The 18,768-nt window shown below is 36.7% G+C and overlaps 1 protein-coding gene across 2 annotated transcripts in view; it reads right to left on the bottom strand.

Moving 5' to 3' along the window:
- The window catches only part of LOC124157211 (polyamine-transporting ATPase 13A3-like), a 57,060-nt gene that overhangs the window by 17,419 nt on the left and 20,873 nt on the right, over nt 1-18,768 (bottom strand). For both annotated transcript variants that reach the window (XM_046531757.1, XM_046531756.1), the window contains 6 exons: nt 16,932-17,114; nt 16,547-16,735; nt 13,830-14,057; nt 7,454-7,570; nt 4,700-4,853; nt 1,812-1,939 (listed from right to left, as the gene is read on the bottom strand). In XM_046531757.1, coding sequence (XP_046387713.1) covers nt 1,812-1,939; nt 4,700-4,853; nt 7,454-7,570; nt 13,830-14,057; nt 16,547-16,735; nt 16,932-17,114 — 999 coding nt within the window. The remainder of the gene's footprint in view (nt 1-1,811; nt 1,940-4,699; nt 4,854-7,453; nt 7,571-13,829; nt 14,058-16,546; nt 16,736-16,931; nt 17,115-18,768) is intronic.

Raw genomic sequence — 18,768 nt, 5'->3', positions numbered from 1 at the left:
ATGAAGATTCAATATCTTCTTCGAAATCGGATGGAATGTATGAATCATCGGAGTCAGAACTAAATTGAGATGCATCTGAGTCAGCCATCTCCTCTAATTTTTCTTTGTCACTAATAACACAATAATTACGGCTCCACAATAAGACAAGGAAATTAGACTCGCATATCTAGTGCCACTCGTTTATTGGCCAAGACTGAAAGTTCTTCTCTCACTGCAAGGAAAATTTTGTCACCACTGTACATGTAAGGCCCTCCGCTCGGCTCGACTAATTTGAAACTCGACGTGTGGATTGCGTTGTTGCGACAAGGCCACTATGTGAGAAGCAATACCGCACAAGATTAGTCAAAAACGAAACTATCGGGGGATTAGCCTCCTAAGGGTTACTTGCAACACCCAATTGTGGGTAAGCTTACTGCATAACTGCACCCACGAGTGGGTCTGCCTGCAATAAAACTGTAAGCAAAGCTTAACCTATGCCAATAATAATTTGGTTTCTTATCCGCAGGCTATGGAAATAATAGATTCAAAGGTTCCGCCCCAACCACCACCCCTCTCCTAGGAGGCGTGAGGTTGGGTGCGGAATATCGTCAGCCCTAGCCTTTTCGAAGCGCCGGACAAGTGCGGTTAGGCCCGTCTTGAGTCTACGAAATCCCATGGAACGTCCACCCCGAAAGGCGATAGAAGGGGAAAGCCATTTTTTCGTATAGGGTGCTACGGACTGAGCGGTCGGTCGCCAGCGTCACAAAGGTAGAGGTTTTCCCGGTTCTTTTGGGGATAATCATTTTCACGACTTTCTGAAAGCATAGAACCTCTAACAATGACAGTAGGAACGAGATGTCTGATTTCCTCCCGCTGCATTTTGCTCCCAAAGCAATAAAACCGAAGCAAGGCATCATAGCAAAATAGAAAGAGTGTAATGAAGGCTCAGAAGATAAATTCGAAACAGTTGCAAAAAAACTATGAAATACCGAATTTTTTCCGATACTTATTACTGAATGCTTTCATTCTGGGCTTATAAGAAGAGTAAATAAATTATTTCATCGTTTTCATATCTAAAAGCACGTCTTATTTGTTCATTTTGAAGGTATTTACGTGACAGTAAATAAATTTCGAAGAAAATAAAACGTGTAATACGTTGTTGCATATGCAAAAGGGGATTAATTAATAGCTAAATATTGCATTCTGGACTTAAAATAATAGTAAGTGTATACATTATTTCATTGTTTCCATTTTGAAGGTATTTTAGGTGACTATAAATAAAAACAAAAGAAAATAAAATGTGTAATGCATGGTTGCATATGCAAAAGGGGATTAATTAATTACTAAATATCGGTGCATAGGTTTTCCAAAATTTATTGCAATTCATCATTTTCAACTATACCAAAGAAGTGTGCATTAATTTTAACATGATTGGATCGATTTAATTTTTACGAAAATTGACGCCCACGGGGAAGAAACGGCAAATTTCACGATAGCCGCGAACGTGTTAATACGAAATTAAAAAATTGAGGCCCTGAAGTACACAAAAGAAAGCAAACGTAACGATAACCCTATTAAAATTTTTTCCTATATTTTAAGCGTCTTGGGGGGGGGAAGTGCCTCCCTGCCCCACCCCCCTATATCCGCCTACGGTTATCACTACCAAAGGTCATTGAAGAAAAGGGATGCTAAACACCTTATGAATTCAAGGAATTCTCAATATCATTACAGTTATGTATAGACCTAAATGGATAATTACTAAAGGAAAGCTTACAGTAATCCTTCATAGAAGAGAAGTGAGTACCATAATAAAGGATAAAACTGCTATTCACCTGATCCCTTTTAGCTTTTTGGGCATGATGCCAGGAAAATTTTCTTTCAAATGGTTTGTAGGCCAATGAAAGAACTCTATATCCCCATGATGTGTAGTCCATTAATACTTCATGAAAGTTGGGTGGAACTGAAATAAAAAATACTAATGAACAATATATAGATAATGAGTTAATGCATTCTCAAAAAAATATTGGTTTTGGCAAACCATGAGGCCTATTTTTCAATTAGAAAGTCACCATTTGAAATAATTCCCTTTAAAAGCATACTTCTGATCCAAACTTAAGAGGATTTCACAAATATTATTACATGGAAAGCAAGTTGTGTCTCAAGATAATTGTATTCCTGAAGATGGAGAATGTTACTGTTAACTATAACATAAAATTGAGTAGATGAGAAAAGATAAATTCTAATAATTTCCTCACAATATAAAAAATTCACTTGCAGCCAAATCTAAAGCTAATTTCACAATTATTATCATTTGAGTATTAAAGTGGATTTTTAAGGATAAACTCACTGACTTATGAGTGTTTAATGATGGTATAAAAACTATTTCATCAACTTATAAATTACATTACGTGAAACAATTGGTTTTTTTTAAATAAATGATCACTTCAGCCAACTTAGGACCACTCACAAAAGGTTTCCAATGAGTTTGTGTATGCAGCAGAGTAACATGGTTACACGTGCATTTGTTTACTTATCAGAGAACAGAGTTATTTAGAATATAGCTTTTCATATACCACACTTAATCACACCATAGAAAATAAATTTTAAGAAAATTATGTTGCTCTTCTGGAAAATAATTTTCAAAGGAATACTATCATATGTATAGGCAGTATTATCATAGAATAAAGGTAGCATTACAGTTCAATCTTCATGTACATAGCCAATATCATACAGCAATACAGAAACAAATTTTATCCATCTGGATTTCCTGAGAGAAGATTGCACCTATCCAAATAGGTTACCAATGGAATTTACACCATTCTTAAAACAGAGAGGAGTTTTTAAGAGATATAATTCTGTAATTGTCAAAACCATATCGGTCATTCTCTTCATTTTTTACAGGGGCACTATCTTGGACACTTTCATTGATATCGGAAAGATTCATAACTAAGGAACTTTGCTTGAGATTTCATAAAGACAAGAACTCACTCTATTTTGCATTCGTAACTATGATTGAATGATTTCTTATCACTTCTGCAGGGTTATTCCACCAATCGTATGGCCAGGCTATAAGTCGAAATCGACCATAACTACGGCCTCGAGACATACGTATGGCTTCGAGCGATTCTACTCCGAGCGAAAGGCCATTAGTCGGGCGGTAGCTATGGCCTAAAGGCCGTAATGCTATGGCCTGCTTAGGAGGCGGTCATAACTCGGGCCATACGAAATAACATTGCTCGCCTAAGGAGTTATAAAAGAAACTTACGAAGTGTCATCGATTATATAGCGATTGTTTCAAGAAATATATTAATATTGCGGGGGAGCACATATACGGATTCAACGGGCATTGGCTAGATACATAAAATAAAGACGCCGATTTCATCTGGAAAGAAGGAGTATACAGGATACGTGTAATCCGTTCGCATACGATTGAGGATATTTTCATTAAATCTTTCCGTGCGTCAAAAGAAGTTGTTACTTAATTCGTAAATAGATATAGTGGATGAACTAAAAGTTTGCTTGTAGTTAAAAAGTTAGAAATACTTTTTTATTGGATGCTCTGTTAAAGTGAACGGAGAAACGGGCTTTTATTTGCTTTCTGTGCTACATTTGCTAGCAGATTTCTTACTTGTTTCGAAAAGCTGTAGGTAGCTTGAAATATCCACAATATTAAATGTTTTATATTTTAAGATTCTCGTAGCATTACGGTTCATGAGGGAGAAACATAGGGCAACACATTTTTTTGGCAGTAAGGCAATCCTCAGTAAGTCGATGCGTAAAGGATAAATGTCGTCCATAAATCAAGGAAAGAATGATAGTCTCATATTGATGTTTTAATTTTATACAGCTACCTAAACATAAGCCTCTGATAATAAAATTAATGAAACTTAAAGTTTCAATTTCATCTTTAGATTCCGTGCATTGGCTGGATTTCTATGGCTTTTGAGGGCAAATTATTGCAGCCATGAGACAATAGTTACACCATTGAAGGGAGAGCAAGATGATTATAACTACAATAGGATGTCATGTTCTAACTCTATCCATTACATGTACAATTCACAAATATTATAATCATTATAATACTGTAGGGTACAAATTGTGTACAAATTTCTTCTGCTTCTTCTCGTCCGTGATTGGCGTTCTTCACTTTTTTTAAAGATCTCCAGCGTCTGCCGCCAGATCAGAGTTTAAAGAAAATCCAAATTTATCCTTTAATAACAGTCCATTTCAGTTAAGGAACATAGAATTAATTTTGTATCCATGTTGGAACAAATTTCCTTCTCCAAAAATGACTAGTGCAAAAAAAAAGTGAACCCAACTTATAGTACCAATTATAATTCTCATACTCGCCTGCAGAAAGGGTGTTAAGACTTTTGGCCGGGCCATACGATATGGCCCCTCGAGAGTGGAATCGGTACAAATCGGTATAGGCCGTAATTTCGGGTCAGGCCATAAGAAACTTACGGCCGCCCATACGTATGGCCACGTTTAGTAGAATAGCCCTGCTGGGCTTTATTAAAAAGGATATTAAAGTAACTATTGCAGAAAAATCTTCATGAATTCCAACTGAGACATAAGGAAATAGCATACAATGTTTATCAAAACCATTGACGAGGACAGAAAAACAATTTATATGTATTTTCTTTAGGAATAGATAGGATATTACCCAAAGCTGAAGACAATCGTTATATTTAGCACAACATGCATATTAAACATCTACCTGTATGAGGAAGACAAATAGACAGGACTCTCTCAGGGGCTCCTTTGCAGAATAAATGCATATTTCTGTCACCCAGGGTTCGAGTTATGACAGACATCCGTTGAGCTCCAGAACTAAATGGGAAGTGTTTTAATATTCCCACTTCATAACGAATCTGAGAAAAACCATACACAAAGAATGAGTACACAACTAAACTTACAGGTAGGAGGACACTCCACAGAAAAAATAGCAAAGTAGTTCTAAATCAAACAAAAAACTGCAAATTATTCTAACAATGGTAATGGTACATATGTATATGCAAAACCAGATCTGAAATTTTTACAAAATTTGTCATGCCATATTACATTAAATACCAAAGAATGGGAATTTTGTGGAAATTTTAGAGGGCAAAAAGGTATACCTTGAAATTAAACAGTCAGTAATTTTAACTGAACCAAAATACATGTAAGAAAAAACTAGAGGAGGGCAACAGAACATTTTTCATAGTTCTTGGAGTCAGTTTTCAGCTCCTGTTCTTAATTTATCACTTTCACAAACAAATTTTCTATGGAAAAAATATTTTCCTCTGATACTATGATTAACAGTACATATTAATTTTATTCAAAATATAATGAAATCAGCAACATTATGAGACATAAGATTAAGTAATTCAGATTGGTAATAACAAAAAATATAAAATAAATGTTAGCCACAAAAATATAATTCATGAGCTTTTATTCTTTGCCTGGAACTTGAACACTAAAATTACCAACTATATCATTTCAAACCTTTACTTTCTATGCTTTGCTGCAAAACATTTACTTTCGATGGGTGGACGGGGTTCAAACTGGTTTTACCACCAATTTTTTGGAACTTGTTCTTTTCAACATGGCTTCAGGTTCAAACCTCAAGAACTGAGACCAAAGGAACCATTCCCAGTATTAAATTCATAAGCAAACTGGCACTCTACAGTGATAAATCCGAGAGAGAAAATAGGCTCTGAAGATGTCAGGGAGTAGTGCAGCTTTTACAAGTACATAAATTAAATATTTTCAGAAAATCAGATTCTAAAATGAATATAAAAATTCCCGATTCACATTCAGCCCAAATTCTTAGCGATGCAACAGCAAAATATTCAAAATACAATTTTCCACATTTACATGAAACCAAGCTAAGAAAGGATTTCAGTCATATGATAATTTTTAGGCCTTTTTTCTCCACAAATATTCACTTTTACCACTATAAAAATGTACCTACTCCAGCACGGGCATTCACCTTATTGAATTCTCAAATAACTTTCACTGAAAACATTGGATAATACTTGATACACACATTTTTTGATCTGTAAACCCTCTTAGCTCGGCGGACCGATATATTGGCTTTTGCCACTCGGGTAAAAAGTGCGGTGGGCTGATATATCAACTCTTACGTAGTCCATTATTTAATTTACTATAACTTATTACATTGCAATCACTTATTTCAGTAAATTTAAAAATATTTTATCAATATTAACCAGTTTAACCTCAATACAGGCATCCCCCGAGTTACGTAAGAGATGCATTCCGGCAGACTATGCGTAAGTCGAAATTTACGTAAGTCGAACCTTTGCGTTGGCGCTTCAGATATTGCTGTATAACAAGTTGTATCGTACAGGAATGAGCGCAACCACATACGCCACCACATCCATCGCTAGAACTGCAAATTTTCACGTTGATTGCTGACTTGGGATTTATAAGCGATTTTTCTACAGAAATTAATGAAATTTCCTTCGAGGAATGACAAAAATGGGTCACTTTGTTATTTTTAGCACGTGAAAAACTATAACTATTCGATATTTTTTCTACCATAGGTTGTACGAGCGAATATCTACTTCTTCGCGCTCGCATTCGAAAATTAACGTAATCATTTGAAATACGGTTATCGCTTACGTAAGTACGGATTTACGTAAGTCGAGACATACGTAACTCGGGGGATGCCTGTAGTTAAAAAAAACTATAATGGATATGTAATAAAATATGTAGCTTTGTATTGTTTTTTTTCCTAGTTGTTACATTTTAAGAAAATGCCAGTACCCCAGGAAGAAGGATAGCACTAAGAGGGTTAAAGAATGGACTAAACTTCAGTTTTATTCATATTACTCTGTACTTCAATTTGCATAAAACTTTTGCCCTTAGCATCATATTCATGATTTTATTCTTTGAACAACAGAAATTTAGCAACAAAGCAGATTGGGTAGTCTACATTTATGGTGAAAATAACAAATTACCCTTAAAACATCCAGCTATATTTGGTGGGCAAACTATTGGGTAATTTGGTAGTGAAGGCTGCTCGAGGGCTCTACCTGGTAATCTCCTTCATGGCTGCTAACGTTTCGGGGTACGAATCAAACTCCATCTTCAGGGCTGATTGTGAGGTCACATTCAGTCTTGAGGATTCTGGCGACCACGACGGAGATTACCCTGAGAAGCACCCAAGCAGCCTTCACTACCAGCATACATTGGGAAAGTACCTATCTTTTAATTGGTTAATTATTACCCTTATAAGGTAATGATTCTTGATAAGGGAATGACCATGATCACGACTGCCTGATTTTCTCCTAGATAGATACAGCCAATTGCTTTTTTAACAAGAGTATAAGGATAACGTACATTAGCTTAAATATCTGTGATGAAACGCTAATCTCAAACTCTTATCTACAACATTTTTCTTTCAGTAGTACATAGGTTAGACAATGTTCTCTCAACTGTGCAAGTTAAAAATGATTGAAACACTTACAGATTCACCCAAAGCAGGATCAATTGGCCCCGGTTTGTATATGGGCTTTCGGGGTCGTACAACAGTAGGAACTAGAAGATCAAATCTTGCTGTATCACGGGCTACTTCTTCCAACTCCTGAAAAAAAAATTACAGAATTCAATTTTAAGGTAAAATAATAATCAGCTAGAACTGTCAACATTATTGATACACAGCAGACTCCTGATTACATGGGTGCAGTTTATCCATGCACAAGTTCAAAATCCTTTGATGTTTTTGCGATCTTTATAACAAAAAGAAAATAGGACGCAAAAGCAGCAGGATATTTAAATTTTAATGCAAGGCCATACCAGATCTATTATTTCCATTAGAATTCCCTTCGTAAAATAGGATTATTTTATTTAGATGCTGAAAAGGAATGTTTCAACATTAATTGGATGTCTGCTCTAACATTGCAGATGACGATCAGTGGCACGAAAAAACTCTTGAGTACCTAGAAGATTCTTCTATGGTTTACCAATCGTAAATTAAGAAAAATCTTCCCCACCATCATTAAATTTATATTTCTCATGGCAAATGTGCAATTATTGGCCTCAAATGCTGTTGAATGCTGTTGAATAGGGCCCATGGGAACCTGAGATTTTGTCACACTCAGGCATGTTTACGCCGAGACTAGTCGCGGTCAAACTGGAGAGGAAGGGAATAGTGGAAGCAGATGAGTAGAAGTGAAGGCGACAGGGGAAGAGGGAGTAGAGATAGCATCAGTCATAGCCAGGCACTTGCTTGTGCAGACAGTTTGCCATAAGACCTGTTTTCCAATAACCGCTGCTCTCCAATGGGGTGATTGCTCACCAGTTGCCATCTCGGGAGTTCTGTGTTCCTGTTTTCCAAGCATCGTGGTGAGTGATCGCACTCAATGATCACGGATCCACCTTCGCAGCAGTTGCATCCAGTGGGATGACAAGCGAAATGTAACTACGTGGCATAGTGCCTGACAGCGTAGTTTCCGACGTTGTGCAGTGGTTTTGAAGTATTCGTGCAAACCACATTTCTGTATTCGTGACCTCGCAGCCAAGGATGCGTGGTTTTCAGAAACCAGGGTTATATTGAACAGAAGGAATACACGTACTATCACGTTATCGCCACTAAAAAGATTGTGATCGGGAAAAGAAGGCTCCTAATGATACCGGAAACCAATCTGAAGTAACAGACAATGTGCATAGACAATAATAGATTGTTTGATTCACTTAAATTATGAAAATGACAAGTAATTAAAGTGAAAGTTTGGGTTATTCGTGCAGCCTCTCCCCATGGTTCAAACACTATGTTAATGCAATGTAATACATTCAAGCATAAAATAAAACACTATGAGAAAGGTAAAGGATTCCACAGGTAAGCTTACTTTATATAATGCAGCTTTAAAAATGTTACCCTACAAAGACATACATACAAATACTCGGAATGGATGTACAGCAGACTCCCGATTATCTGGCTGCGGTTCATCCGGGTTGCAGATTATCCATTAATGATTTTCACTCTCACTCAATTTTTTCCGTGATCTTTATTTTTTTAAATCTGACACAAAATTATCGGAATTACAGCATTAATGCTAGGATACACCCGGTTTATTATTTCTGTTAGAATCCCCTTCGTAAAACGGAAGTGATCACGTGCTAGCTGCATTCACGGAAGCACCGTGTTCCTGTTTTCCAAGCCTCGCAGTGAGCGACCGCGCTCCTTGATCACAGATACACGACACGCGGCCGTTGCAACCCGGGCAACTTGAGCGAGACGCGACAACGGGGCGTGGTGCCTGACAGTGTAGTTTCCGACGTTGAGCAGTGGTTTCGAAGTATCCATGCAAACCACTTTTCTGTATCCATGATCACACAGCCACGGATGCATGGTTTTCGAAACCAGGCCTTATTTGGAGCAATTAATAACATGAGTACAACCATACAAAAGCCAACCAACCGCTAAAAGATCGCGAACTGGCAAAGAAAGCTCTCAATGAGTCCGGGAAGCACTCTTAAATAACAGAATAACTGCATAAATAATAATACATTGTTTGTTTTACGTAAATTATGAACATTACAAGAAAGTATGAATGAAATTATTTAAGTGAAAGTTTGGATTATCCGTGTTTTTCGATTATTCGTGCCGTCTCTCCCCATCATTAGCGGATAATAGGGAGTGTACTGTATATAATTCATTTTAATACCTTGTACTTTAGCTTTCAGAAGTAGGCTTCCTTCAGTTTCCTGTGAATGAAGCAAGAAAGAAGAAACTGGAACGAGCCACCAAAAGGAAATATGTACTAACATCCATCAACTTTTTCCTAAAATTCTTCCGTTGCTTTTAGAGAGAAATGCTTCAATCATAATTTGCTACATTCATCTCCTGACCATACTATGAAAGTTAATAAAAGATGACGATGTATCTTAAGATAATGAAAGTGGTCTTTTTGTTAATATTGTTTAATTCAGAGAATGATTTCTCTGAGCTCTTGATAAGGAGGCCCTGAATATTAGCCTAAAAAGTTCGGGTATTCAGTGGTAGCACTTGAGGTATGTATCTTCAACAGTGTTGACTTCTGTGTTCAAGATGAAAAACTGTCATAGAATATAGCTTGACAGCTTTCTTGTCTATTACAGGCAGTAGTGAGCAAGTAAACAATCTTTGCTTCCTGCTTTTACCATGCAAAACAATGAATGATGACTTCAAAAAAGGATGATGAATTCAGATGTTTTCTAAATGCTGTTTTAATTACCATATTTATCTTAATACAGTACCCTCTTTTTTTCCAAAAATGTTCATGGTAAAAGTAAAGGGGGGACTATTTTCAAATGCATTTTATAAATTTTTCCCAAAACTGAAGCCTCAAAATTAGGGGGGTAGGACTATATTCAAAGGGGGAGAAATACGGTAATTGGCACCAAGTTGAGTTAACACCTGATTGTGCTTGTCAGTACTGTACTTGAAAACGCTCGTGGTTTCTTGTGTGTTTTATCATGCTGTTTTAATATGTGTTTTTGATGCAGTGGCAATAAAATTAATCATAGTAATTTCCTGAGTTTGTTTTCCCAATAGTTAGCTGGAGTGCGCAGAGGAAATATTGTGCTGTGGTTGAATTGTCTGAGTATTAATGTGAATTGGTGGGTGCTTCATGGAAATAAATTATTATTTTTAATAACAAGTAAATTATTGTGAATAGGCAGGTTTCTCCCTAGAATCTACCAGGTTTGGATAAAGGGACGCAGATGGCAGAACCATAATTTGAAATGGGGTGGCAGCAGTGAGGTAATATTAGAATATACCAATCAGTGGCTCACCTACTGCCTGATTTTTTTGCTGTTTTTGACGACTTTTACACTAACATAAATTGCATTGTGCTGAGTGCAAGATGCCAATTTGCTGGCAATAAGTCAATGTTTAGCTCATGAATTGACAACAGCAATAAAGCTGCAAAAGCGATCTGCACTAATTGGGTATCAGTTCAAGTCTTACAGGACTTTAATACATAAAATGTCATAATTCAACATAAATAGAGGCATTCAGACTATAGAGCATAGGCCAGATTCTGATTTCCTAGCACACCAATGGTGAATGCACAAACTTAGTTAAGATGCTTCTTCCCCCATTCTTAATGCTTAACATTTGCCTGGCAGTATTATGATGGATTAACAAATGCCACTGTAGGTAGGTAAGTGGATATTTGATTAGAATTTTGTGAAGATGGATTCAGATTCAACACAAACATCTTAATCATATGATTTTCGATTGAGATTCAAGAAAATTATGGATTCGACCCATCCATTATTCACTTGTACTATAAATCATCAGCATGCTAATCCACAGAGCAATTTAATACCATATTGTAACTCATAATTAACATACTAGGTGACTGCTTATTGGACTAGTGTATTACCAAAGTCTATAATTATCAGAGGACAAATACAGTAGACTCTCGTTAATACGAACAACATTATTACAAAGTTCTCGTTATTATGAAGCAAATCGTTGGTCCTGACGAAAAGGCCTATCCAATCTTTGGTAAAAGAAATGTTATTAAGAATATTTCGTTAATACGAAATTACCAACGTAAGCCCCGGTCCCGGCTGTTGCAAAATGCAATCTATTACTAAGTTTCACGAATAAGCAATGGTATTTAGGTGGATATACACTACACTAAGTTTTAATGACTGTGCCACGTTTAAGTTCTCTTCAGGTAATGTGCCCAAGAGCACCAATTATGGTTCTTTCTCCAGTATACACGCAACATCATATAATAAGCTTTATTCATGTGGAATCATGGTTACCCACTGAAACCGCTCAGAAATTGGTCATGTGGTTAGTCTCCTTCCAGCGCACATTCAATTTGCGAACTTTCAGAGATACGAGCATTCAAAAATTTCAAATTTCGAATTAGGCGCCTTTCGATTCCGTCATTGCGACATGGTGTGTAGAGGAACTCATCCTTTGGGCATAATATGAACAAAAAATCATTTAATCTGTTCTTAAGTTAGGAACTGTTCATTGTTTCGCCCGTTCTTCCTTACCTCTGAGAGCGATTTTTTTTTGGCTCAAGCTGCGTCACTCGCCCAGCTAGATCAGTACGTCACAATCATGAGTTAGCACACTATTGTGATGCAGTGTTGCATTCTGCAGGATAACCGTACTCCTCGATGCCTTGCATACAGTCCGGCGGGCAAGAGTTGTCCGATGACAGCGCAAAAGGAGGAGAACCCTTCGCCAGCTCGGTTTGCTGCCGATCATTGCCCAAAAATGTACCTCACACCCTCGAATAGTCACACAACGTTGTCACATGCAGATGAAACACCGAAACAAGCATTAACCACCAAAACAAACCCTTTCTTCGAATCTCCAAAACAAGGGATTCTTCCTCTAGGTCCTTCACGCTCGTAGCCCCTTGCAGCTCCTTTCTTACCCGAACCCTTTTGTTTACAAGTGATGTAGGCGCTTCGCTTTCTTACCTGGCAACCGGGCTCCCTACCCCGAACTAGACCTTCCTGCCTGTCAGCGGACAATTCTCGGCGGCCGAACTGTAGGTTCATCATATTACGAACAAGGTCTCGAAACGCATCTAGTTCGTATATCAAGGACTTACTGTATTCGGGAAGATGTCAACCCTCGATTGCATCATGCCGCATTCTTCAATTGAGAAACTGAAACGAATTTTCTTGTTTTTACGTACTGGCGCGTAATTTAATCGGGTATATTGTGCACTTTTTTTTGATGATTCCTAAATTAAAGGTTCTTACAAAATTAGTTACTACAAACCCCTGGTTTTTCGGTCCCGTAAACTTCGTATTAACGAGAGTCTACTGTATACTTTTCACATCATGAATTTTTGTATATGTCACATTTTACATCTCAAATAATAGGTGATTTTCGTCTCAAATAATATTTTTTTTTTCAAACCACAAACATGCCTTCTTGCATTCACGCAATTAACCCACAGTGATCTCAATTTTCAAAGGATATTGTAAACTCCAATTTTCTTAACCAGTAAAAAGTAAATGAAAATTGAGCCAGGTAATTGAACCAGAATTTCTTATAACTACGTCATGTACCGCATGGCTCAACGAGCAGGTTTGGAAGGAATAAAGGGACGACCTGTGGTTGATAGAAATAGAACTTGTCAAAAATGGTACTTCACGAAATCTTTGAATTATCTTCAAAAGATATATATAATTATAAAATACAGTGAGTCCTCGTTTAACGTCACTTACCATTCCTGAAAAATGTGACGATAAACGAAATGACGTTAATCGAAGCATAATATCCCATTAGAAACAATGTAAATAGTGAATATCGGCTCCTAGACCTCACAATTCCTACGCAAAAAAAAATGTTAGCGTATCATATCTGGGGCATTTTTTACGGTGGGAATGCCAAACTATCGCATAAATACGAGTTCCTGTCTTCATCGACAACAATAGCAGCAGTGACGTAAATCCTTCTCCATTTTTGTATCTTCCAGCATTTGCTTTTCGGCTTCGCTATGGTGGTCGCCCGGGCGAGCATCGCCTGGGCATCATCATCATCGCTGAAACATCGTCGCAATTACAGGAACCAAAATTACTGTGAACTCGGTGAAAAAAGTGATGACAAAAACTCTGAGTTCTACACGGAAAAATGCCTTGAAATCACTTTTAAGGTTTCTGAAAACCATTATGTTAAGTCAAACCATGCCTTGCGCACCTACGCAAGAATTCATTTTGCAGAAATTTTTGCAAAAACCGCAATCGCAATTAAGAATAAACACACCATTTTACACTTTGCTTAGACTGACTGTATTACCGCCCACAAAACGAACAACCTGCAACCTTGCAAATCGGATGAGAACAAGCATTAAGTGAAGATTGAGACTCACCCATCCAGTGGCCTCAAACATTCTGAGGTCAAGGGGGTCCCCAGTCAGCTCTCCTTGCACCTGTGTAAGAGAGTGACATGCTGCAAGGGCCACGGTGAGAGGAGAGAATGGATCCAGGTCCGATCCCGGTGAGTCCCTTGTCTGAGCCAAAAATGGGTACGAGAAGGAGCCTGATTTCACTTCCAGCACTCCCCACAAACTGAGTCCCTCTTCTGTCAGTGTGCCAGTCTGTATGATGAAAATATTCAAAATAAAGAGCAATCAGCAAATTTTTGAATGATCAACATTTAAAATTAATTAAAAATTTAAAAGCCAAGGGGGAGTTCAAGTATTACGCAAGCACATTTTTGGTATATTTTGACCCCCCCCCCCCTCCCTCTTGTAAGCATGCATAATAATAATAATTTTATTTGTCCAAAAGATCATATATTACAGTGAGCCACAGAATATAGATATAGGACACGTCATGGAAGTTAAGTGAATCATAAAAATGTAACATACTGAACAGTAGATGTAACACTAAACAATTGAACACAATATATCAACATTCACATACATTTATACATATTTTTAGGGATCAATATAGAACTCTTGGATGCTGTAGTAAGATTTGTTTACAAGATATCTTTTTAGGTCAGCTTTAAATCTGTTCATTGAGGAGATGCTCCTAAGTTTGGGGGGGAGTGAATTATATATTTTTGAGCCTATAGCTATGGGGCTTGTGTAGGAAAGTTTTCGTCTGTGGAGGGTTATGTGCATGGATGTAAGTGATCTAGTTTGGTGATTATGTATATCCTGATTTAGCTTTAGTCTATGAAGGTTGAGTTTAACTAGTACACATAGTTTAAATATATAGAGACAAGGAAGCGTGAGAATTCCCAGCTTAACAAACAGTGGTCTACATGATTCTCTTCTAGGTATACCCAAAATGGTTCTGAGTGCCCTCTTCTGCAGGAGAAACGTTTTGTTTAGGAGAGTAATTGTTGACCCCCAGAATTCAATGGCATAATTAACTATACTTAAGAAGTTACAGTGATACAGGGTCATTAGTCCTTTATGGGATAGTGAGTTGGTAAGTAATCTCAGACTATATAGGACTGTAGATAATTTTGTACAAAGTTCATTGACATATATAGACCAAGAACCAGAGTTTTCAATTATTAGACCTAGGAATTTTGTGTTAGTAGTAGGATAGAGTTGGGCATTGTTTAACATCAACTGATTAAAAGAAGCATCATTATTGAATAGCAAGAGTTGAGTTTTTGAGGTATTCAAATTTAGTTTGTTTGCGGCACTCCATGTCCACACTGAGTTCAATACCTCCTGACATTGGCAATGTAGATCAGTCATATTACTCGCTGATATGAGGAAGTTTGCATCATCTGCATACATGATGGGTCTAATGTTGCTGTTTTCGTGTATAAATGAAGGTAGGTCATTGATATATATGAGAAACAAAAGGGGGGCAAGAACACTGCCTTGAGGTACACCTACGTTTATCACCTTAGGGTTGGATTTTCCCACTGAGTCGTGTAATACTAGTTCAACTAGCTGAGTTCTGTTTCTCAAGTATGAATCTAACCATGCCAATGCATTACCTCTCACTCCATAGTTACAACATTTTTTTAAGAGGGTTTGATGGACAACCATATCAAATGCCCTAGAGAAGTCTATGAAGAGAGCAGAAACTTTGTCTCCATTATCAAATGACTCTGAGATGAAAGTCCAGGCATCCAGAAGAGCATTGCCTGTCGACCTACCTTTGCGAAAACCCCAGTGAGAGTCAGAGAGAATTGCATTCTTTTCTAAAAAAGAGATCAACCGGTTATAAAAAATACGCTCAAATACTTTTGATAGCTGAGGCAATAGAGAGATAGGTCGGTAGTTGCCTACATCATTTTTGTCACCCTTGTTTTTATACACGGGTACTATTCGGCTAGGCTTCAGTTGGTCTGGGAAGATACCAGTGGACATCGAGGTGTTAATTAAGTGAGTTAAAGGTTTAACCAATAAGTGTTTGCATTCAGCAAGTATTCTGCCAGGAATCCCATCAATACCTGGAGTTGAGGATTTAGATAAGGTACCTAAACACGATAGGACTTCCTTTTCTTCACAGGGGTGAAGGTAGAGCAATGATATATAATTTTTTGTAGTGTTAATCTAATATTTAGGGAAAAATACATGCATGTAAATTAGAAGGAAGACGTCAGGAAGATAGCACTAATGAAATTAATTTATGTATGCTCATAAGGAATGCATTGCAATCTTAAAAAAATAACAAAACAAAAATAACGAAGCCTATATTGCACTTAGTCTCCCTCACTAACACCAAAAATATATAGGGCTAAATACATGCATGTAAATTAGAAGGAAGATGTTAGGAAGATCGCACTAATGAAATTAATATATGTATGCTTACAAGGAATGAATTGCAATATAAATAAAATTTAAAAAAAAGAATGAAGAATACATATAATGCAACAAGTCTCCCTCACTCACACCATGAATAGCTTGACATCTTCCTACAAATGATATGACTTACTTTCATAAATGACTGGGGAATTGAAAACAAGTCACTTGCACGACAGTTTCACAGTCCTAACTCTCTGCTTTCTGACGTAATACTTGAATAACCCCAATATAAGTCATTACCTTAGCTATAAAATAATCAGTCTCCATGTAAAGATACCTATCGCCCTAGTTTATTTTCCACTTACCTTATCAAAACAAACCAGTTTAATTTTGCCACAAACATTTATTCTTGGAGGGGATATACAAAATATTCCCTGTTCACGCAAACGGCTTTGTGAATACACAGTGCCAACTGTCATGGCAGCAGGCAGGGCAGGTGGAACAACAATTGTTATGATGTCTAATGTCCGGAGAATTATAGTTTCTGTATCAGCCTGGAAACAAAAATGAAATGCATTGTTATGCATACACATACAAATGCGTAAAAAAATTGCCATCTTTATGACCGTGGTTAGGAAAATAACATGAAAAAGCAAAATTCAAAATATTAATGAAAAGTAGATGACAAAAACATACAGGAATTATCACTATCAAAAGGAGGTAATTATAACCTTATGTTATACAACTTACCCCTCTAGCCAAAAACAACCTAATGCAGTAAGTCATTCCAATGGCAGCTATGCAGAAAAGAACTAGAATGAACTTCATAGAATCTTCATATAATTTGAAAGCCAAAGGCTGAGGAAACAGAATGGATTTCACCAACTCCCCTTTGGCAGTGGCATATCCTGTACGAGTGACAACAGCTAGGACCTGAAACAATCAATTATAAAAACATACTGAATCAAGGACAAAAATTACAATTCCCTCAAATTTCCATATTAATACTACAATTTTATTTGAACAAAAATCACTACATCTCAACAAAACCAATTACAGTAAAACCTCTATGTAGTGAACCTCTTTACATCGTAAACCTCCATACTTCATACCACCTCTACAGCCCCGTCAGATTTACACGTAAATTTATAGGCAAACCTCTATATAGTGAACCTCTTTATATCGTAAAACCTCCACTTATCATAATAAGGAGACACCCTCGAGACGGCCTAACTGCCTCCGCAAATCGTACCGAAATAACTAAAGACCATTAATGCAGCCACGATTATGCCCATGGAATGACATTTTCAGCGATAAATGTTTCACTTTTTTTTTCTTATACACACCTTTAATAAGCTGTAATTTTCATGTTAACCATTAGTTATAGCCATTTTGTTTCATATGATAGCACACCTAGCAGTAAATAAGAAAAAAAAGGTATCCAACTATCCTAATAATTTTAAGTAACTGTTGCATTAAGAGAGCTCACATTGTTTTCTCTCAAATCATGCAGTGGCACTCGCTTTCTGTTATCATTAAATAATAAATATATGTTCACTAATGCATGAATGTTTGTTCAAACACATAAATACTATGGTTTAAAAGACAGCAGTGCCTTTCATTTCCGAAGGAAATGAAAAAATGGTGCCTATCACTAAAACCTCTCTATAGTGAACTTCCATACATCAAATTGCCCAAATTTTGATCCCCTCCATTACGATGTAAAGAGGTTTTACTGTATCCAAGTTTCATACAAGCACAATGTATGCATATCAGTAGGAATGGGAAATTTTAAACCAAGACTTCCCTGTAATACCATAAATATTCAAGATTCAAAAATTATCTAAAAAATCTTACAGCTGTTTTCTTAATTTGAATTTTTCAAAATGAGAAAAAGAGTTAAACCGCTCATGAATAATGATTAGCATGTGTCAAACATGAGTTGTAATAACAAGTTGAGCACTGCAGCTATCCCTGGGAACCACCATAAACAAGACCACCATGGCCGCACGGATTGTTATTATTATCAGAATATTGCATCTCACTTAACCCTATACAACCCAATGTTGCTTCTAAGCAATATCAAAAATGTATAAACTTTCAGCTCTATTTAGGAGATACCTTAACTAAATATTATTTTGTAGTGTAAACTTTAATGACGAAATATTTAGCTGCCAGGATAGTTATCATTGAGTGTAAAATTATCAAGTGTTCAAAATGAAAAATCTTGAAATTTGATTTCTCCCATAAACAGCTCTGTGTTAGAAAGGGTTAAGGACAAAGGCCACCTAAAGTAGCTTTTTGACAATATTGTGACAATCAAAGACTACGTAGAAAATTTTACTTTCCTTTTATTTTATTAATTCAAATTAAACATTAACTGTATAAATTAATGAATGAAGTTAACTTGTTTTCTTCATTTTTTAAACACCAATTACCTATTTCAAATTCAAAAACAAAATTTTTCTTAGAAACCACGTGGAGAACAAAAATGGCATTTTATTAAATATTTCTGATTTCAGCAATGTTACTCATGATATTCATATGGCCTCTATCCCCAAGAAATACTCATTACATGTAGCATGTG

The sequence above is a fragment of the Ischnura elegans genome, chromosome 4, assembly GCF_921293095.1.
Source record: "Ischnura elegans chromosome 4, ioIscEleg1.1, whole genome shotgun sequence".
NCBI lineage: Eukaryota > Metazoa > Arthropoda > Insecta > Odonata > Coenagrionidae > Ischnura > Ischnura elegans.
This window is presented reverse-complemented; position numbering and strand designations above follow the sequence as displayed.